At 53.5% G+C, this 22470-nt stretch overlaps 1 protein-coding gene across 3 annotated transcripts; it reads right to left on the bottom strand.

Moving 5' to 3' along the window:
• Window positions 1–11642: 11642 nt before the first annotated feature.
• PRRG3 (proline rich and Gla domain 3) lies at window positions 11643–17563 on the bottom strand. Of its 3 annotated transcripts, none has more exons than XM_059911059.1 (4): window positions 17475–17563; window positions 14181–14218; window positions 12929–13089; window positions 11643–12535 (listed from the first exon to the last, which is right to left on the bottom strand). In XM_059911059.1, the coding sequence occupies exons 2-4, from the start codon at window positions 14185–14187 to the stop codon at window positions 12008–12010; spliced, it is 696 nt and encodes a 231-aa protein (XP_059767042.1). In that variant the 5' UTR covers window positions 14188–14218; window positions 17475–17563; the 3' UTR covers window positions 11643–12007. The 3 variants fall into 3 exon arrangements, with proteins under 3 accessions (XP_059767042.1, XP_059767043.1, XP_059767041.1); XM_059911060.1 differs by lacking the exon at window positions 17475–17563 and adding an exon at window positions 16941–17026; XM_059911058.1 differs by lacking the exon at window positions 17475–17563 and adding an exon at window positions 16666–16762.
• Window positions 17564–22470: the final 4907 nt, after the last annotated feature.

Genomic DNA, 22470 nt, shown 5'->3' with positions numbered 1-22470 from the left:
TCTAGTTTCCAACTGTTTCATGGTTTCAGGGAAGTGTGTTAGGGCTATTCCAGCCTCTCTTCACCCAGTGCAGTGCTGTTTTTATCACTTTCTTATGTTGGGGTTCTATGGAAGAGGCCTTTCAAAGCTAGTGGGCGCGATGGTCTGCTGCCCCCCAGCTCTGTTCACAGCACAGTCTCAGGCAGCTAGTCTCAAGCCCCAGTAAGTGAGCCTGAGTTTGGCTGCAAACCCAGATCTTCCAAGCATCTGGGAGCTTCCTCTCTACTTGCTAATGAAACTTAGGAACCTGTAAACAATTCTGCTTCCTGCTTCTGGAAGCAGCTGGTACTGAGGTCATCCCTGGAGCCCCAGGGCCCTCCCCAAGACAGAGGGGAAAGGGAAGGGGGACTCACAGAGCCTGGCAGCTGTCCTTCCATTCCTTAAAAAGACAGGAAGGACAGAAAGCAAACGCCAGGGACTATAGCTGGCCCAGGGAAAGAGGGCCACATCATGAGCAGAGAGAGGGAAATAAGCGGCAGGGCCACCTGGGGAGCCCTTGGAACCCACCCCTCCTGAGGACAGGGCCATCAGCAGGAGGCTACAGGAAGCTCCTCGCTTTCCACATGTGGGCTTCTCTCATCCAGAATGACCACCTTGAATCAAGACTGCTGGGTGCCAGGCGCTGGGGCTAGGGACAAGGTCCCCATCCTCGCGGAGTTCCTGCTCTCCAGGGCAGATAGAAACAGATGGGCCAGAAGTCCATGGGTCTGTGGCGACAGTAGCAGGGGATTGTTTTGTGGCGGTCCTGCCCTTAATCCCGCCACATTCTGCTTCCCTGGGAGTGTGGTGGGTGCTCCCTAGAGCTTTGCCTTCCCAGGGGACTCAGGTTGATAGAAAAGTCTTCCGTGCTTTGAGTGGAAATGCTGGTCACGCCTCCCGAACTCTGGTCCGGTCTGGGAGGGAGCAGCTCCAGCAGAAGTGAGTTAAAGACATTGACACAGCCCCAGATCTGGCTGACAAGCCTACCGGCAGAACCGTGCTGCTGAGATGCTCTGGGTCCCTTCAGATCAGCTATTAAAGGTTCCCCCTGTGACGAGCAGCTGCCTGGACAAGGCAGGGGGAGCTGCAACCACCTAGTTTAGGGTGATTGTTGCTGGCTGATGGCCCGAGGGATAACTTTGGATGCCCCACAAGAGCGAAGCATGATGACAGGAAACCTGCCGTCTGTCCCCAGACCCCACCCCACCTCGGTGTAGCAGCTGCTGCCTGCGCTGTTCCTTCTTCCTTCCTGTCTCTCCGTTGGCCCACGAATCCCTTCCACACAAAGCTGGCAGTAGATTCTGGAACCCGGAGGGCATAGGCACTTGCCTATGGGTCAACTGTGTCTCTGGTGCAGGGAACCCTTGTCGTGGGTGGGGACGGACCTCTCTCCTGATTCCCCAGGAATGGGATTGGATAAGGTGACCTTGCAGAGTCCTCGGCTTTGCCTGCCAGGTGATTCCTCATAGAGCACTGCATCTGCTTTCAATTGTCTCCATAACCAATGACTGAAATGTGACGTGTATGTAAAATTCAAGAGAGTCAAAAAAAAAAAAATTCAAGAGAGTCGGGGGCCAAAGGAAAATGTCCAACAGTAACGAAGAGGTGGGAAAAGTGTTGTACAGGTGCAGACGCTGAGCTGCTCAAAAGCACACGCAGCCGCAGCCCCTCTGATCTGGAGGAAGGCACAGAGAGGAGGGCCCTGGGTGAGTGAGAAACAGTCCCGGTAAACTAACGACAAGCTCTCCCATCCACGAAGCCGATCCTCTTCCCAGTACTCCGCATTTTACAGATAGACAATTTGGAGCCCATGGAGGGCCGGGATGTGAGCCAGTTCACTTAGCAGTTCAGTGGCGGGGCTTAGATGCAAACCCATGTCTTCAGACTGGCCACCCAGGGTCTTTGTGGGAACAGGAGGAGGTCTGAGGGAGGAAGTGGCTCAAGAGAGTTCCAGCAAACATCCTCTAGCCCCTGACCCACTCTGCCCTGCCCTTCACTCTTGGAAGACGGGGCCAGCAGTCTGGCTGCTCTCCTCCACCCCTCCCACGTGGCTCCTCATTTCCTGGCTGTGTGGCCCTAGGCAATGTGGCTTGTGATCCCACCTGAATACAGTGGGGAAGGGGCCACGGAATGTGAGGCACTCAGCTCCTAGCAGAGTTCGAGCTTGAAGCTGCTGCTGCGGGATTTGCACACCGTCCTCAAGACCGTACTGCTTGTTCTTTTCAAAGGATGAACTGTCCGCTGCTGGCAGAGCTGGTGGCCCTCGAGCTTGGGCCCCGGCTCCAGTTCTATCAGTGACCTATCTCTGCATCCTCCTGGGCCTTCGGCTACTCCCCTCACCAGGGTGACTCTCTTCAGCCCAGAAACATTGCCACATCTTTCTCAGCACTAGGATAGCAGTTCCATGAGGGCAGAGACCTTGTGGGCTTTGCTCACCTCTCTCTGTCGCCCCTGCACTTAGTGCACTGCCTGACTCGTGGTAGGAACTCATCAATTGTTGAATAAAAATGACCTGAATGGTAAACTAACAAACAAACATAAAAAACCCCAACTGTCCTCCCATGGTGTTTGGTCTCACTCGTGCTACTGTCCTTTCTCAACTCCTGGAAAGTGTTGCCCCCACCACAGACTCTGTCTCCACTCTTTTACCTCCCAGATATTCCTCCCCTCACTCGAGTCTGGCTTACTACTCAACTGAAAGTGCCCCAGGCCAAGGTCACCAATGACCTCCTGGCATCCCGATCCAATGGACCCACCTCACTCATCTTACTTGATTTCCTGGATGCATTTCGTATCATTGTCCTGTCTCTTCTGCTAGAAACCCTCTCCTCCCCCGCTTTCCAGGACTCTATACCCCAGTGGTTTCCCCCTGCCTGTCTGACGTCTGTCGTGGCCTGCTGGGCCCGTACCCAGACTTCATTTAGCATCTTCGTGGTAACACAAATGACTCTGCTACCTGCTGCTTCAGCCTAGTCCTCCCTCTTAGTTCCCCTCAGACACACTCCACACCACACACTCAACGTCCTCCCCGCAGCCTACTCTTCCTCCAGTGGAAGTGAACCTATCCTACCTTCATGGAGAATGGTCCCACCATCTAACCCACTGTCTGAGCCCCCAGAACTGAGAGTCATGTGGGACTCCTCCCAACCCCCTCCCAACCCAGTCAGTGACTATGCATGGTTCTGTTCCTTCTGTGATGGTTAATTTTTTGTGTCAACTTGACTGGGCTACAGGGTGCCCCGATATTTAGCTAAACATGATTTCTGGATGTGTCTGTGCTGGTGCTCTGGGTGATATCGACATCTGACTTGGTGAACTGAGTAATGCACATGGCCTTCCCCAACGTAAGTGGGCATCATACAATCCATTAAGGGCTATGAATAGAACCAAAAGGCAGAAGAAGGGGAAGTTTGCTTCCTCTGCCCCTGTCTCTGACTACTTCAGCTGGTACATTGATCTTGCCCTGCTTTTGAACTGGAACTCACGCCACTGGCTTTCCTGGGACTCCAGCCAGCAGAGGCTCCATAACTGCAATTGCCTGAGGTGATTCCTTACAATACATCAATCTCTTTCTATCTCTATCTCTATATCTATATATAGAGATAGATATCTATAGAGATATATATTTATATCTCGATATCTATCAATATATCTCATATGGGTTCTGTGTCTGGAGAACCCTCATACAACCTCTTAAACATGTAATTCGGTGTTTGAGGAAACACCTTCTCCGTGGTTTACTTCTGTCTGTCTCCTCTCTCACCAACCTGGCCAATCCCATCACCATCTCTTGCCTGGATGACTGCCATAGCCTCCTACCTTATCTCTTTGATCCTGTTGAGCCCGTTCTCCATACAGCAGGCAGAGAGATTGTTGCCAATATAATAGGCGTGGTCATGGCCTCTTGCTCCCACTACCAATAAAGACTACAATACTGAGTGTGGCCTAGGGAGCCCTACATGGACTGACTTCCCTCTACCTTTTCCAGTCTCATCTTGCACAAGTCTTTCCCCTTCTGCTACCCTGGCTTCTTCTGTTGCCTTAAAAACATGATGGCCTTGCTGGCCTCCAGGCCTCTTCACATGTTCTCCCTCTGCCTGGTTTAATTGTCTTCTATTCTTTTTGCCTGACTGATTTCTACTCATCCTTCAAGCTTTAGATTGGCTATGGCTTCTTCAGGAAGGCTTTCTCTGGCAGCCCCCCGCTCCAACCTAGCAGAAAGTTCCACATGCTCTGTGGCTATGGCTTGTCTCATGCCTCCCCGACCAAGCTAGGCCCAGAGCTCCAAACAGGTAGGGCCCTTCCAGAGCCCCATGTCCTGGGTAGAAGCAGGGACACCCCCAGGTTGGGGGACACAGTGCTCTGCCAGCACCCCTCCCTCTATGCCCGGTCAGCCCCAGGACTCTAGGACTCTGGGATGCTGGCATCAACCAGCCCACCCACTGTGCTTCTGTGATTAAGTGTAACCAGCCTGATATGAATGTTACCCAGCCTCTATAGCCTCTATTTTTATAGCACATAAAGCCCGGTGAAACTGAATCCATCACACAGTTTGAGCACTTCAGAGAAATTGTTGAAAGCCACTGTTACTGGAGCTGCTAGGCTTGTGATTCATGAAAACAACATGTTTTGTCTATTAAAAAAATTTGAGAGGGCACAAATATTTTGTCTGTTCTTCAGGCTTTGGGTTCTCCCATCACTCTCCACAGAGGGACCCTGGGAAAACCATTCTGAAGCCCACTTCGCCTCTCCCAACCCCACCTGCCCTGTGGGGACCTTCAGCAGCTGTCCCAGGCCCATCCATCTGTGGCAAGTAAGAATCTGCTCTGGCGCACGGTTTGAGAACGGCAAGGTGCCCCTGTCTTTGTCGGCATCTCAGAGAAGTCATGATGTCCACCCACAAGCTTTTCCAGAGTGTGTATGATGTGCTCAGGGTTGGGAGAAGGGGCAACAAAAACTCCCCCTGCCATGAATAGAGTGTTATGGGCTGAACTGTGTCCCCCCCTCCACAAGTTCATACGTTGAAGTACTGACCTCCAGTACCTCAGAACGCAATTATATTGAGAGGTAGGATCTTTAAAGAGGTAATTAAGGTTAAATGAGGTCAATACGGTGGTCCCTGATCCAATATGAGTGGTGTCCTTATAAGAAGAGGAGATTAAGATAGAGACATGTACACAGGGAAGACCACATGAAGACACAGGGAGAAGACGGCTGTCTACAAGCCGAGGAGAGAGGCCTCAGGAGAAACCAACCCTGCCGACACCTTGATCTCAGACTTCCAGCCTCTAGAAATGGGAAACAATACATTTCTGTCATTTAAGCCATCCAGTCTGCAGGCCTTTGTTATGGCACCCCGAGCAAACTAATACAAGGAGCTTGGGTTATGACTGGAGAATAAAATCAGTCAACACATTTTATTTAATTGAACACTGAGTGTGAGCCAGGCACTGTGCTGAGTTCTGGGGAAGAAGTGGTGAGAAAAAAAAAAAGTTATACATGGTCCCTGCCCTTGTGGAATTAACAGTTGGGCAGGAAGCGGCGGGGGGTGTGCTGGGAGGATGAACAGTCAACAAGAAAACAAAAGCAAAGTGATCTCCAAAGGAGACCAGCAATGCCATGTGAGTGGCCTGCGGTGGGACAATCTGGACAGACTGGGGTTCACATGATAAGGCCGGCACTTCTTCCCTGGGAGGCCTTGGTCAAATGGCATGCCTTTCGGGCCTTGCTTCCCTCAGATGTCACGGGTTTATTGGGAGGATCATCTCAGTTAATGCATCTACAGGGCCTGGCGTACACTAAGTGCTCAATAAATGCTGGCTTTGATCATTTCCAAGCACAGCTCGTGGCTCCTCTCCACTGTCCTTCAGTCCCTTCATTCTGTGAGATCTCAAGCCAGCTGCTGTAAGGGTGTGGCCGTGGTACAGGATGGGGTCTGGGGAAAGGGTGAAAAGAGGGGTCCCACCTTCCCAAGACCTCATGTATTAGCTTCCTTGCACGGACTAGGCTGGGACCCTAAGTGGCTGCCTAGGGTGCTAGTTTCTAACAAAAAGAGCCTGAAGTTCAAAACCTATGTTCATAACATGATCCCATCTGTGTGCTGGAGTCTGCTTGAAGAGGCTTCATTTGACTTGCCGGCATCTCCAGAAGCTTGGCATCACTCAATAAGCCAGCCTGGGATAAGAATGGAACCTAAGGCCTCTGGCTGTCATTCTTGGCATTGAGCCTCCACATTCAAGCCTTGAAAGAGGCCCTGAATTTCACTGCCATCGTCTCATCACTGCCATGACTTTTCCTATTAAAGGGTGGATTACTTTCATTACTGGGGATGGGCACAACTTTCACCAGCAACTTCCCATGGCCATACCTCACTCCACACCAACAGCTGGGAGTGCTCGGGGCTAAGACCACACTTCCTCCGAGGGGAGGCTAAGGCATCATTGCCCTCTGGACAGTCTTGGACTCCTGCCATCCTCAGAAGCCAGGAAGCCGAGCCAGGGCAAAACCTGAGTATTATGTCCCACCTATGTAGGGCACAGAGAAATTTCTCCCTCCCACCCCTCCCCCAGAGCTGAAACCAAGCAGGACATCTTTTCTAGTAAAGGACACCTCTATTAGTAACCAGGGATCAGGTGACAGGGAACTTGTTAACATGATTTGTGACAGACCCTACTAACCTCATCCCAGCGGGATGGGTCAGCAGATCATCTTACACGTATGGGGCAAACTTTAGGACCCAGGACATCTCTGCTTCCTGCTTCTAAACTGGTTTGGGCTGTTTCCTTATCTACAGCCTGACTTTTGGAAAAACAAGTTTGGCCCACAACCATCCACGCCCCGTGGAAGTTTGAGAGTCAGCAGGGATCCAAGACGGGTGAGGACAGAACACAAACGAATACCATTTGCTCTTTATTATTATTCATTATCTTCTGGTACAGAAAGAGACAAACTTAACAGCTAAACCCAACAATTACAAAAAGAGCGAGAGAGAGAAAGAAATCAGAAGTACGTTTGTTTGTTGCCCCCAGGCTCCAGTGAAATCCTGACATATTACTGAATGTACAGATTTCCCAGCTGACATGGGTCAACACATGAATTACGAGCACAGTTTAAAGTGGTACCAAAATTAATCCATTTCACAGTAATCTTGTCTATAAGCTCAGTTGCACATATCAGGGTTTCCACTGTCACAAATTCACGACCACAGAGTGAAAGAGCAGGTGTGTTCAGGCCTGGGAAAGTGGCATCCGTAAGGGAAGACAGATTGGGAGGCATAAGCAGCTGTGGGATTTGTCCCAGTCTCGAATATCTGTGTTAATACTTGGGCTGGGGGCGGGCGAAGGGCAGGCACCGGGCAACGGTCACATAGCTCAGTACAGTGGGACAACTGTTGAGGCACTGAGCCCGAGGGGGTGTGCTGCGCTGTTAGGATATCTTTGTCAGGAAAATTCTTGCTCCAGAAAGACTCACCGCCCACAGCCTGTGAAAGGAAAAGCTCGATGCGTTTGAATATTTGGGGGCGAATGATGGGAGCGGCCGGTCTGATAGCGAAACATCTGCTTTACAGACGATTTAGCAAGATATACAGTTATATTACTTTAAATTGCAGTTTAGTTCACAAACTATTTTATTCATAGAGCAAATAAAGGAGGAGAATGAAAAGCTGCCATACCCAACATTCCCACGGTAGAGAGAGAACCAGAGATCATCCTGTACACGAAGAGCCCGAAAAATGAGAGCTGCCGAAGGCACGGTGAAGGGATCCATAATATCTTGAGCCTTTTATTTGAAAAAGGTACTCATATTAAACTAGATCCCTCTTACACATATGCCCCTGAAAACTAACTGAAGGGAAGAATACCTTGAATATTTCTACGGAGTGAGAATCGCAGATACCGTGAATTATCTTAAGTTGTGATTTTCTCTAAGTTTTGAATTAGTGGGCTTCGAATTAATGGGCTTTTACCAGAGTTGCAGGCAGTCTGATTAAAGTACTTTTAAATTAGCTAATTATACTGATTAGCATGAGTAGCGTTCGGTGGGGAGGGTGTGCTTGTTTCTGAATCAGTGCAATCCTGACATGGAGCTGCCTTCTTGTCAAGCTGAAAAGCAGCCTAGACAGCAGCTTGTCTGCCCAGCTCTCCATCTCGGCCTTGAACGTGAGGGCACACACATGACACGTAGCACACACACGCACACTCCTAGAAACAGAGAGTGTAGGTAAGAGAGTTTCTCTTAATAATATCTCTCTCTCTCTCTCTCTCTCTCTCTCTCTCTCTCTCTCTCTCGGACAAAGGAACAATCTAGAGGCAGCGTTGTTTTTAGTTCTTCTTGTGGGATGCCATTTGGTTGTGAAAAGATCAACCCCCAGCCAGAGAAGAACCATCTGGCTCCAACTCCTTAGCAAAAAGATGCTTTCCTGACCCGGATCCGTCATCTTCAAGCTACCGAAAACACAAAGTCCAACAAATTGGGCAGATTCTTATTTTCCGAAGCACCCTAAGGAATTCACACTAGTGGCAGTGGGATTCGCAAGTAGAAGAGGAGGGCCCTGGCCTCCGGGTCAGACGGCGCAGTGTTGTGTCCGTCAGCCAGGGCGCGTCACAGCTGTGCAGGGCTGCACGCGCTGGGCACCTGCGCACTCCACTTCCTGTTGTGCTTTCGTTTTGTAAGCCCCCAAGTGATGGGGAGTAGCAGGGGAGGGGCAAGATTGTGATGCTTGTTTGAAAAAGTCTTTGAAAGATTTTGGTTGAAAACATGTGACAGTCACATTCCAAGGAATTTGTCAAAGCCTTTTCTATTTTTTTTTAAGTGAAAATTATCTAAATAACCAGCCCTGCCATTCCCAAAGTCAACAGTCACACATCTTTCCACCAGAAATAAAAATAAAAACCAAAAAGGCCCAGGAGTGCTCAGATTTCCTTCAGCTGCTGATACCCACGGAACAGGAGCCAAGGCTGGGGGCACTGCTCCAAAAGGGCATGTGAGGGGGGGGGGGGGGGTCCCACAGTGGGGAGGCCCACAGGATGGAGTTGCTTCATCTTCATCCAAAACCTTTTGTGAAGGAGGGCGGAAGGCGGCAACTCTGGCGGGCTCGCTCCAACAGCTAATCTCGGCTTTCCTGACTCAGGGTCCTGTCCTCAGGCTGCCTAGCCCTGGGAGGTGACATTCCTCCCTTCAGACCGGAACCCTCCTGGTACAAATATAGCCACACACCGGCTATTGTTTCAAATAAGCATGTGAGAAAAGGCAACGTGCACACGTGTATACACACACACACACACACACACACACACACACACACACAAGTCCAAAAACAATGAAAATGTGGCTACTGCAGATTAAGCGCTGTATCAAATCAACATCCATACAAAGACAGAGTTTGAAAAGATATGTACAGGGCATTCGTAAAAGCCAAATGTGCACCACGAGGAGTTATGACCATGGTGTACTGTACAATCTTTTTTTCTATGATATACTGCGAAAAACGTCCCAGAGACCACGGTGGCAACCCCACGTGGAAGAACGCTGCGAAGCACCTGAACCGGAGAGCTCGGCGCCTGCAGGATGCAGGCCGCCCTCCAACGGGCCGGGCTCCTGCATCCCACCCGCTCCCACCTCCAGCCGGCTGCAAACAGCAAGCAGCTCAGCAGAGAGGGGCTCGACGGGGGCCAAAGGGAGCAGGCAGTCCCGGGCAACCTCCCTCTGGCTCTGGTGAGTGGGGCCTACGGCTGGCTCTCTCCCATGCTCCAGGGTCACACGCAGGCACGGCCCCCGAGGAAAGGCTGGGATGGCAGGGACCGGCCCCGGAGCCTCAGGCTGTCCCGGGTCCTCCAACATGGCTGAATAGGATGGACCCCAGCATCCCTCATGGACAAAGCAGGGGCTTTCTAGGCCCAAAATGCCTTTGTGGAAAAGGGCAGGAGTGCGGTGCTGGAGGCCCAGAGGGAGGAAAAGAGGAAGGAAGGAAAGGTGGAATGCCACCTGGTCAGCACCTCTGGCATCAGGGAGCTCTCGGGGAAGGCGAGCAGGGGTGCGGAACGGTCCAACTCGCGGGAGACTGACTCCCCAGGTTGAGACTCGACTTCAGAGTCCTACAAAGGCCTCCGCTAAAACTGGTCCCTTATAACCTACATATTTCTAGAAGAATCTTCCTAAGGGCAAACTGCACTGGCTTCCCGGTGTCTCAAGCACTGCACAGGCGTTAGCTCAGCCAGCCTCCAGGAGGCCTGTGAGGTAGGGGTAAGGATGGAAAACCCCGGCCACAGGGTTGTGCTGTCCAAGCTGGTGGCCTCGCTGGGGTAAGAACACAAAGCCTCCTCGTTTGAAGCATGTTCCTGGGTGAGGGCCCAGGACTGGAGGCGCCTCCAGAAGTCATCTGTGGCCTCTAGGCAGGGCCGCATTCAGAGAACGAGGCCTGAGGCCTGCCTTGGAGAGCTGTTTAGACAGAGAGAAGCTTGTCTTCTCAGTGGGTTTTAAACTGCTGTGGTTGCCAATAGACCCTGGCTGTGCACTCTTTGGGGCCCCACAAAAATTTGCTACATTTTTTAAAGCACCACAGAGGAAAAATGGTTTGGTGCTGAGGCCAGGAGGATGAAGATGGAGGGGTGGGGAGGCAGTATTGACAGTGTCTTTTGCGCGGTCACTGACATTTAAAGGGCGGGTCACCTCTGCCCCGCTGCAGCCCGAAGCCTCACTGAAATGGAGAGGTGGGCAGCTCCTGGGCCACAGAAAGGGGTTACTAACAGTGGACCAGCATCTGCTAATGACAGAGCAAATCACTGATGGGCCGTCAACCCCAGGTCATGAGCTTCCCCATCTCCCCCACAGAGAAATTTCTAAAAAGGGACACTTTTGGATCTTCTCCCCTGGTGGGCACCATCATTAAGAAGAAATCAGCCATCTGAAATTCAAGTTCATCTCAACACACCTACTCACGAAAAGGGCAGTAGCCTAAAAGTTCACAGCCAGAGAGCACAGTGCTGAGGAAGCCCAGTTCGTGCGTTTAATCATCCTACGGGCCAACCTCACAAGCAGAAAACTCCAGCTCTCTGCCCCAGCCCAGACCCCGCCCGTTCAAAGGCCATGGGCTCCACAGGCAGGGTCAGCAGCGTCCGTTTTCCCGAGGCTATGATAGGGCTCGTGCCAATGGGTAGCGGCTTTAGCACAGCTAAAGGTACACGTGCCTGGAGAGCCAGGGTCTGGGGGAGGCCAAGCACAGTAGGATCAGAGCTACCCTCCAGATGGCAACGTCCCCAGTCTGAAGGAGGTAGCTCTGTCGGCCAGGCCCCGCCCCTCATCCTTCACACACCCCCGTCCTCCTTCCAGGTGACTCCAGACATTCCCTTGAACCTGGTCGGGAGTGTGGGGTGAGTGTCGGGGGAGGGGAGTGTCACAGATGATCTGCGTGACTGATTTCCCTTGAACCCCTATGAGTGGCCCAGGTGATATCGTTCTGTTTTATTGTGTTCGTTGTGTTATTACTCTTTTCGTTTCTGTTCTGTCCTTGTCCTTGTCAAACGTGAGCAAGGACAGAAAGCACAGGGCTAGTGAGGGAAAAGGGCGCTGAAGGGCTGGCTTCTCTCCCTCATCTCTGTGGCGAGGCTTCAGACAAACCGGTCTTCGGCCAGCTGCGTGGCCCCCGGGCCCGAGCCTATGGACATTCTGGCCACAATCAATTCAATGGGGTGATTCCTTTGGCATAAGAGAAGCCAGTCCCTGACAGGAAGACAGGATGGCAGGGGCGTGAGGGCTTCCGGAAGAGCTAGGCTCTCTGGCCTGTGGCTCTCCCCAGAGGTGTTGATGCATGCGTGATCCCTACCCCCTCCACCTGTCTCTGACAACCGACTTCCTACAAATCCACGGATAGGAAATTATTTGGCAACAAGGAGGCTAAGGCTGTTTTGTGGTGGCACAGTCTTAAAAAAGTTAAAAAGAAAACAGGAGGCCCCTGAACGAGGCTTTCACACTGGACAGGACCCGAGTCCTGCTACTTGTCTGAGTCGGGGTTGGCGGCCACTATCTCCTCATACTTCGGGGGCGGGTCGCTGTAAGAGACGCTCGCCTCCTCGCCGCTGCTCTCCTGGGGACCTGTCACCTCCTCGTAGGACGGCGGAGGGGTGGCGCTGGACAGCCTGGAGAGAGACAGCTCAGGAAGGTAGAGGGCGCTCTCGAGGCGGACCGTGGTTCTACCCCCGCGACTAGGCCCCAGCACCACCTGTGGGGGGCTCCCTGTCTCCCGGTGCCCAGAGGTCTCCCCCTGGCTGTGCACGGTGCCCCGGTAGACCATGACCCGGGGCAGGCTGTGCCCCGCGCGACTCGCTAAGTACCGGTTCTGAGCATATGAGGGGTGATGACGGGTGGCCTTCTGCAGCTGGCACCTCCAGATGATGAACAAGGCGATGACAATCAGCAACGCCACCCCCAGAAGGGGCACCACCACGTACATGGCGTCTGAGCTCTGCGCAGGGTCTCGGACTGAATAGACTGCATTCGGGTACCCTTTCCAGAACTCCATCTGCAAAAGGAGGAGGAAGGCGGCTGACACTTACACGGAAGCTCTCGTATCCCAGATGGAGCTCAGAGCCCTTCAGCAGGTCTGGTTTTACGTTCAGCGGGGTCTGCGGCTGCCCCCGCCCTGCCCTGTCTGACTAGCCTCTGAGCGCCATCAAAGAGGCCGTGGAATGCCCCGAGGACAAAGGACAACACTCACAAGTCAGGAGGCCCCCAGAGTCAGGCAGATGGGACTCTAAGGACAGGTGATCTGTTCTTCTGCGGTCCCAGTGGCCCTGGCCTGGACTCGGCTGGCTTCCCTTCATTGCTTCCAATTCGTCTGAGGTCCCCAGGGCCCACTCTGCTTATTCCTGAGGCCAGCTGTGCTCCCAGCACCCAGCCCCGGGGCGGTACATGCCGTTTTCTCCTTGTCCTCAAACACCTCCTTGACCTCCTCGTAGCTGCAGATCTCCTCCATGCACTCCCGCTCGATGGTCCCCTGGCGCAGCTCCTCCAGGAATTCATTGGCACGAGGGAACCGTTTCAGGACCGAATGGGCATTCTTGGCCTCCAGAAACACTGAGGAGAGAGTCACACCGAGGTCTGGAATGGGGAGGGGCCCGGAGGCTCCTGCCGACCAGACCCAGCCCAGGCACAGAGGCGCAACTATGGAGGGAAGCAAGACAGAGCCAGCAGGCAGGACACCACCACAGACACGTAAAAGGGACGGAAGGGCTGACTTTCTGTGGTGCCACGGTGTGTCCGCCTAGAACGCCATGGACCCGACGGGACTCTGGAGGAAAACGGGGCTGAGAGTGAAGTGCATGTGGCATGGGAACCACGGACATGACAGATTTTGAGTGTTTTAGTGAAAAAGTATGCAGTATCTTCTGCCTCACCTCAAAAAGAGAAAATCAGGGCCCTTATCATAAGAATGTATTTCCCTTTGAGGCTGACGCTGTAACCAGCACTAAAGAGCCCCAGAAGACGCTGCCAGGGTGGTGTCCCTCCACCTGAATGGACACCTGTGCCATCAGGTGGCCTGGCATCGATAGTTCTTGCCCCAGACAGTCTGGTACAAACCCAGGCTGCGGCAGATGGGGAGACTGGATGCAAGTGAACCGGAGAATGCCTCTGGGAAGAGGGGTAGCGGGGTCTAGATGGAGAATCTAGGCTTTTGGAGACTGGGCACAGATGCATCCATCAAAAATGTCATGGAGTGGGAGCCGTATCTACTTATTCTCAAGGGGAACCCCAGCTCCAGCTGAGCCGATTGGCACCCCCATAAGCCTGAGCTGAGACTTTAGAGGATGAAAGAAGAGGTGACATCTGCTCCTGGTATTCCCCTCGAGGTGGGACTTCCTAGTCCTCATGTCAAGCAGCCCCTCTTGGTGCCCAGGCAGGCACCCCTCCCCAGGCCCCATGGCCGGCCACATTAGTTTCTCTCAGAGTGGCCTGGGGAGCTGCGCATCTCCACGGGAGCACGTGCTCCAGAAGGGAGCCAAAGAGTTGAGAGGGTAAAGATGTGAGCCAGCCAATTGGACAGGGGCCACAGGAAAACCCCCAGGGAGAGGAAAGCTGGAAAGGACTTGATAGTTAGACTTGCCCCTTTCCCATGAGCCCCTAGGCATGGCTCTTCTCCCCCTCAGCCTGGGCCCGGAAAAACTCACCTGCCATGGCGCTCCCTCAGATCCAGTGTCTCACTTCCCTGACAAAGGAGAAAAGCAGAGTCATGGTGAAATCACACCCCAAAACCTACAGGGCACCCTCTTGGTCCTGGGATGTGACTCCCGCCCACATTGGCCGGGTCAAAGGGCAAAGCAGCACCCCATGGGGCACATCATCCTCTGCGCAGCCACTTACAGCCCTGCCGCTCTCATCCTTTCCCAAGAATACACTCAGAGAGTCTAGACCTAGGGGTTGAGTGTTTTCTTTCAAAAAAGAAAAACTCCTACAGGCTGAGGTTCCGCCTTCCTCACTCTCCTCGATGAATCTCTGCACTTTGGAGCTGGAAAAGACCTCAGAGACAAGGGGCAACAACAGCCATCTCCAAAGTCATGGGCCAAGCCCAGATGACCTGCTGCGTTCGTCTTCCACAGACAGGGTGGCAAGGATCTCCTGAAACAGACTAATCTCTCTTCCCTTTGCATTAAATAACACGGCAGCAGAGGACCTAGACATTAACTGACGTGCTCAAAACTGAGCCGCTAGCTAGACAAGACTGTTGCCTCTAATGGGAACTATCATCTGAAAGCTCAGGAATTATCCGGCCAGTATGTAAACCATGGCTGCAGCACACTGCCCTCCCCCGCAACGTGCACTCCCACTCATGCACATATTCCAGAGCACTGGCCAAGCCAGCCACATCTGGGAGCAATCACCCCAGTGCTCCCCTCCCAAGCAGAAGCTCTGGTTTTATGACTAACTGGATGTAAGACACAGGAACGGTGTAACCCTTTTTGCCTAGGCTGCCAGGAAGTTCAGTATTAACATTAACCGTGAAGGACAGGCGCCCTGGAAGCCCAGCTGTTAAACACTTATGCGTTCTCCCCTGTGACATGGTACCCACTTTTCTACTTATGTTTTCAATCTTATGTATATTTAAAATATACCCTCTAATCCTTTTGGCAAACAGGTAGAATATTAATCATAAATAAAATTAAAACTCAAGGAAAAATAGCAAATGTAACATCCGTCTATGGAAACACTGTGTTAAGGGCGCCTTTCTCTTTTGCACCCTACAACAATCCCACCCAAAACTATCAGCATGGGAATTTGTCAACAGATGGGCCTGCCATTGTGAGAAAAGTTGACCCCAAGTGTTTGTTTATAAGAGAGAAGATGTAATATTTTCTCAAAATCCTGCTTCTGTTATAGATCGCTGAGGTGCCCCTAAGGCCAATGCCAGTCACGTGTCTAAGGTGTGGGTGTGGCATGCCTAACAGCAAGGTTTTTGATTGAAGAAAAATGCAGCTGTTGTGTCAGGGTTTGAAAACAATGAGCAAAGGCTTTAATAATAAGTGACGACAGAAAAATACATGTCTCATTGCTTATCAATGAGAACTGCATTTCACTTTTTTCTGTGGAGAAATTACGTAACAGCTTCCATATAGCTATGTCTTACCCCGAACACACCCGACTGCGATGCATGCACACCCACACGTATCATAGGCCAGACTGTGTTATCCTGACACCTGCATAAGTCATTAGTTCATTTTTAAGCTTCAGACATGCCAGGAACTCCTCCAAACAGCTCCCAGGCATGGCCCACTCCATTAACAATTCTGTGGCCACCCTCACTACTGCTGCTGCCCTGAGGCCTCCTCCCCCTCCTTCCCCAAAATTTAGCGCCTGCTTCTTCCCCTATAAATACACCATCAATAGGCCGTTACTATGGCAACAGTGAGGAAGCGCGAGGGCTCCACGACAGAGAATACTGCTGCAGTCACGCATGTATATGTCCCTCCTGCCCCTGGTGGATACTGTAAGGCTGAGTGGAGGCCGAAGGAAATTTTAACCCACTCCCCACAGGAACACAGCTGAATCCTGACGGCCTGGAAAGGAAGGAAGGCAGGGACTGGCCACCACAAAGACCTTCCTTAACCGCCCCCCCCCCCACCCCCGCCAGGCTGCAGCTGCCCCGTCCCAGCACTCTGGGACATCACTCCCGAAGTCCCTCGCATGGGGACTGGCAGCCATCTGAGCATCTAGTGTCCCAAGACGTGGCCTCAAAAACGTTTCTCCAAATCCCAGCCCTTTGCATTTCCCTCACTCAGAACTGATCACTAGGAAAGGCTTCTGTGATCTCCAAATCTCATGACTCATCAACCCACCCCATGACACGGAACTCCCAGATTACGCTCCAACTCAAACTCTGGGCCGTCCTCGTCCCCCTTCCACTCATGCCAGCCCTGAAAGTGCCCGTCCTCGCCCACCGTCGCCCGCCACCGGTGCCCACCACCAGTGCCCGCCACCAGAGCCCTGCCCAAGAACTCCTGCTTCTGGCCCAGCAACTGGGTCTGCTGGTGAACCCCCAGCGCCCTGGCCCGGCCGGGCCTCCAGATCCTCCCCCAACAGGGCCCAGCGCCCAACTCAGTGGCCCTGGACGCGGCACCGGGCCCTCGGGGCTGGGGCGCCCAACCCCAGCGGCCTCACCGTTCTCCGGGCCCAGGAGGCGGCAGCCCTGTTTGCGCACGCAGCCCGCCACCTCGCTGCTGCGCCTCTTCCAGCAGGGCCCCTGTCCCCGCCCACCTGCTCCCCGTCGGCCAAGCCCCCCGGCCCGGCCCGGCCCAGCCGTCTCCTCCCACCCTCCCTCCCCGCCCCGCTGCCCTCCCACCGCCCCGGGCGCCCCGTGGCTCGGCCCGGCCGGGGCCGAAGTGCGCCTGGAGCTCCCGCCCCTCGCAGCCGGACGCCCAGGCCCTACCCATTACCTCGGTACCCCCCTGGCCCTGCTCTCCTCTGGGGGCTCCGCCGCTTGCCCGCCCCCCAAACCCCGCCGCGCCAGGTCTGGCCTCGCGCCCCGCGCCTTGCGCGCCACCCTCGAGCGCCACGACCACCGCGCCCCGGTCGCCAGGCCGCGATCGTCGCGCCGCACCGCGCGCCGGGCCGCCGGGCCGAGGAGAGGAGAAGGAGTTGGGGGCGACGAGAGCGGGCCGAGGGGGTAGGGAGGGCGGGCCGGCGAGCTGGGCCGGAGGGGCGGTGGCGCGCACCGAGCACCGCGCGCCCGCGCCCCACTCCGCCGGCGCCGCCCCTGCCCCCGCCCTTGCCGCCGGGGGGCGGGGCCTGGCCGGCGGGCCCGGGGCGATCCCGGGACCCTCGGCCGAAGGCGCGGCCCCCGTCGTGCCCCCGGGCGCGGGCCCTCGGAAGCCCGGCGCCGCAGCGGGCTCGGGCAGCCGCGCCCAAAGCCCGCGCGCCAGGCGTCCCCGCGCAGCCCAACCCCCCAACTGTCCCCCACCCCGGCTCACCTGTCATTCCGGCGGGCCCGCCCCCGACTACCAGCCGAGAAAAGAGGGGCGGGGGCCCGCAGCCCGGGCCTTCCTCGTCAGGGTGCCAGCGGGCCTGCAGAAGAAGGGCCGGGTCGAGGCCGCGTTCAGCCAATGACTGGGTGACCTTGGCTTCGTCACTTACCTCCCCCCGACCCTGCCCCAGGACGGCAGTCTTCTCTCTGGTCAAATCTGGGAAATGGGGAGCATCCTGACGCCCTCGCGGGGCTGCAGCGAAGTAGTGGAAGAAATGGGCTTGGGAAACTCTTGACGCGCAGAAATGGGAGAGGATGGAATCTTCTGGGCCTGCAAGGGGAGCGCTGGGTGGGGGTGGGGCCCTCAGGAGGCCGCGCTGTGGGAGGTTCAGCATGACAGGACGAGACGCTGGTAGCGGAGGGATCACACTAGTCCTGGGAGGACCGCGGGAAGAGGGGGGGCTGCTAAGAGAAGGCAGGACGGTTCCAGGGGAGCTCAGGGTCTGGGTCTGCCAAAGCCTCCCACGAGGGGCCCTGTGCGGCCTGCTGGGTTTTTGGGGCTCTTTTTGTTCTGCGCTTCTGGAGCCCAGCCCAGCACGGGAGTTGACGCGCCCCTCCCCCCAATTTGGTGTTTTGGGGCAGAATGAGCCTGGAAGGCGTCACCTGAACTACCTCTGCCCCCCATCCCAGGCAGAGAAATACCAACTTGCCCACCACCCTCGGTTTGGTGAAAATAGGGAGGGAAAGCTTCCATCACCCCAGCGGCTTCCAGTTCAGCTCCGCGGTGGCAGAAAGCAGCCTTGGCCAGGGCCCAGCTCCCCATCTTCCTCCCCTTTCCCCACTCCCAGTGGTGCTTTCCTCTCCATCCCTGCCTCCTGTTCGCAGAGTCCTCCCCTGGCTTGCTTGCTCTTCCAAGGCGGCAGGAGCCTTCTTTGCCCAGCACAGACCATCTGAACCCTCCCCAATGAAGAAGGCAGCAGGGCCGGCCCCCTGGCCTGTGGGGTGGGCTTCCACAGAAAAAATCAAGTTCACCTAGGATTGAGAATGGAGCTCCTTTGGGGCCCAAAGGGCTATGTATCTTTTCAAAGCACCCTCAGATCAGAGGGCGAGATCCTGGGCCCTGATTGGTGGGGGAAATGGTCTGAGGCTCTTCAGGAACTGACTTCCTGGGTCTCCTAGTCCACCACCATGTCCCATCCTGATCTTAACAACCACTGTGTTCACGGATGACTTTATGTAGCTTTCAGGGTGAGGTGAGGGTCCATGGTTTCCACCGCCTTCTGGCATCCCCAGCTAAGCTTCTGGCTCCAGCAAAGCCAGTCTAATTCTACTTCCCTCTCTGCCCAGGATGCCTTTCCTCCCACCGTCAGCCTCTGTGCATTTGTATTCATTCTTCCCAAATAGCTCAGATGACATCTCTACTCTTGAGGTCTTGTGGGATTCTCCACCCCCACCTGTGTTGAATGTTCTATTCTCAGCTCTCTGTCTGCAGAGACTGTAAACGTGCAGGCTTCTGTGGATGCCAAGGGCAGGAAGGAACAAAAGCAGTGCCTCTGCAGCACACTGCCTGCTTCGACTCTTGGCGGTACCCCAGATCAGCTCTCTGATACTCAGCAAGTGACTTAACCTGTCTGCATCTCAGTTTCCTCATCTGTCAAAAAGGAGTGATGATAATAGTACCTGCCTCAAACGGTGAGGAAGAGGGCAAGTGGGATAGTCATGTCAAGTGTTCCTGGTGCTTAAGTATGAGTGTGACGCATGCTGGGTTTTGCCTGCATCCAGCTGCGTTGTGTTCATTTGGTTGCTCACTTGTGTTGCACACTTGCCTCTTCTACCTCGAGGCCAGGGACCTTGCCTCTTCGAGTGTCCCTAGCACCCAACAGAGAGCCTCATCCACAGCAGGCTTAGTAGATGCTTGCAGAGTGGAGGCAGGAGAGGCTGGGCTGCTGTGAGAAGCTGGAGTGGGGGGGTCAGCCTTCAACTTACCACCAAGATATTGTCCCCAACACCACCAGCAGCTCTGGCCCCTGCATCCTCCCTGTGGGGAGCCTGAGTCTTGGCTTCCTCCAGATTTTGGCTCCCTTAGAGGGCTTTCTGCCACCCCTCAAGATGGCTACAGGCACTCCCAAGGACTGGCTGGGGAAGGCTGCAACCTTCCCCCGCCTCCGCCTCTGCTTTTAGATTGTGGTCTGAACAGCCCCCTCTGCACCAGGATGGGAAGGGCTCGGCCACTGGTTTCTCTACCTTGGCCAGGCACTGGGCAGTTTGGTGCACTTCGAGGCGTTTTCTTTTTCCAATCAAATCACAATTCCTTTATACTCTCCCCCAGGCTACTTGCACAGTTCAGGTCTTCATAATCTGAATCCTAGAGAGATGTTCTGGTCTTCCTGTGAACCTTCACTCCCTCTCCTCCATCTTCATTACATCCAACGTGCAGCCTCTCTTTACTCACTACGTTGGTGATCTCAACAAACACACCTTGGCACACATCAAATTCACATGTGTAGAGCACATCGTGGGAAGACCTAGCTCCAAAAAAAAGTGTACGGTACAGTTGCTAATAAGACAAAAAGATGGCAAAAGGCAGATCATATTTCAACGAAAATTCCCAATACAGTGCAAGAGGATAGACCTTCCACCCCAACCTGATCCGAACTTCTAACCTGTCTCCATTTTCGATCCAGATCCCATCTGGCAGGACCAGCTTCATGGCTGTTGGACCTATGGAGTTGGACACGGTTCGATGCCTAGAAGGGTTCCCTATGCTTGGTTCAAGGCTCTGCTGTCACCATCTTGAAATTATTAATACTTTTTTGAGCAAGAGACCTGCATTTTCATTTTTCACTGGGCCCCTCAAAGTATATAGTTGACCCTGCCCATCGAGGGCATTCCCAGCATCCTTGACGGTCCCATCCCAGGGTCTCAACCACCCCACCACTCTTTGACTCCTCCCCTCCTCCTTTCTGCCAACATTGGCCAGTCTCTCCTTTCCTCACCCCTCAAGTGCACTGACTCCATCAACTTCCACCACATGGCCTCTCCCTTTGACTGAGAGAAGTACCCTCTTCCAGCCTCATTCAATCCTGGCACCTCACTCTCTGCCCCACCGTTATCCAGCCCAGGACTGAACCCTCCTATGAGCCCTGTTGACCCCCATCCTCTTATGTCCTCACTGACCTTTGCCCCATTCCTGAGTCTAAACACTGGTCCTTACTCCAGAGGAGTCTTAATCCATCTCTGTACACTGATCAACAAATCAAGCAAGTATTCTGGACTGAATTGCATCCCCCCAAATTCATATGTTGAAGTCCTAATCCCCTCAGAATGTGACCATATTTGGAGACAGGAACCTTACAGAGGTAATTAAGGTAAAGTGATGTCATTAGTGTGGGTCCTACTCCAATCTGACTGGTGTCCTTATAAGAAGAGATGATTAGGACACAGACATACACAGAGGGAGACCATGTGAGGACACAGGGAGAAGGCAGCCATCGACAAGCCAAGAAGTGAGGCCTCTGAATAAACCAACCCTGATGACACCTTGATCTCAGACTTCCAGCCTTCAGATCTGTGAGAAAATAAATGTCTCTTCTTTAAGCCACCCAGCCTGTGGGACTCTGTTGTGGCAGCCACAGCACACTAAGACATCAGGTATTTACACAGTGCTACTATGTGCCAGGTACTGTTCTAGCACCTGGGATTATGGAAGCCGACAAAACAAACAATTCCTACCCTCATGGAGGTTAGACAAAAAAGCAAAGAAGTCAAAGATACAGGATGTTGGGTGATGATAAAAATGAAATAGAGAAGGGTCTTGGCTCAAATGCCATCTTCTCTGTGAGGTCTTCCCTGCCCACTGCATGTAAACACTCTCCGCCCTGATGCCACGGCTTTTGCATGTCCTAGTGTCAACCAAGAGGCCAATGTGCTGAAGTGGGGCAAGTGAGAGAGGAAGATGGTAGGGGATGAAGCCAGAGAGGCCACGATGGGGGTGGTGAACTATCATGCAGGGCCTTAAAAGCCTTTGTAATGACTTCGACTGTTCGAGTGAGGTGAACAGACAAGTACGGAAGCAGGGAGACTCTTTAGGGACTATTGAAATAATCCAGGTGAGAGACAATGGTGATGCAGTGGAGGTGGTGAGAGGCAGATTCTGGGTCAATTTTGATGGTAGAGTCACTAGAATTTGATGACAGATTGGTATTGGGCTATGACAGAAAGACAGGAGTCAAGGACAGCTCTCAGGACTTTGGTCAGAGGAACGAGAAGGATGGAGGTACATGGACTGAATTAAGGAAGACAGCAGTGGAGTAGGTTGGACAGAGGACTCTGGAGTTCAAGGGCAAGGTCAGGGCTGGAGATATAATAGGAGAATAATTAGAGTCTAATCCGTATTAAAAGTCATGAGACTGGATGAGATCAACAAGCGACTGAGTGTAGAAAAAGAAAAGCAACCCAAGAACCAAACCCTGGGCAGGCCAACATTTAGAGGGGTGGTAGCTGAGAAGGAACCAGCAAATGAGACCGGGAAAGAGTGATCAGTGAGGTAGGGGCAAACCAGAAGAATGTGGAGCCAACTGAAGAAGGTGTATCAAGAAGGAGAGAGTCATCAATTCCTCAAGTCCTATTGTCTGGACAAGTAAGAGGAGGACAAAGAATTGTATTTAGCAATATGGAGGTTATTGGTGATGTTTAAGAGCAATTTCCAGGGAGACATGGGGGCACAAAGGCAGATGAGAATGTTTTCAAGCCATAGTGGGAAAAGAGAAATGCCAGTGAGTAGCGACTGGCAGTTCTCTTGAAGAGTTGTGCTGTAAAGGGGAGCAGAGAAGTGGGAGAGTGGTGGTTGTAGGGATACGTGGGGACAAGATGAAAGTGGTTTTTTTAATATGGGAGAGACTACGCCGTAGTAACGTGTGTGTGCTAACGAACCAGTAGAGAGGGAAAAATTGATGATGCAGGAGAGAGATGCCCAGATGCAGGTAGGTGGGAGAGGTGATGGT

This window comes from Balaenoptera ricei, chromosome X (assembly GCF_028023285.1).
Source record: "Balaenoptera ricei isolate mBalRic1 chromosome X, mBalRic1.hap2, whole genome shotgun sequence".
In the NCBI taxonomy this organism is placed as follows: domain Eukaryota; kingdom Metazoa; phylum Chordata; class Mammalia; order Artiodactyla; family Balaenopteridae; genus Balaenoptera; species Balaenoptera ricei.
The sequence above is the reverse complement of the archived record's forward strand: the minus strand, read 5'-3'. Positions and strand labels throughout refer to the sequence as shown.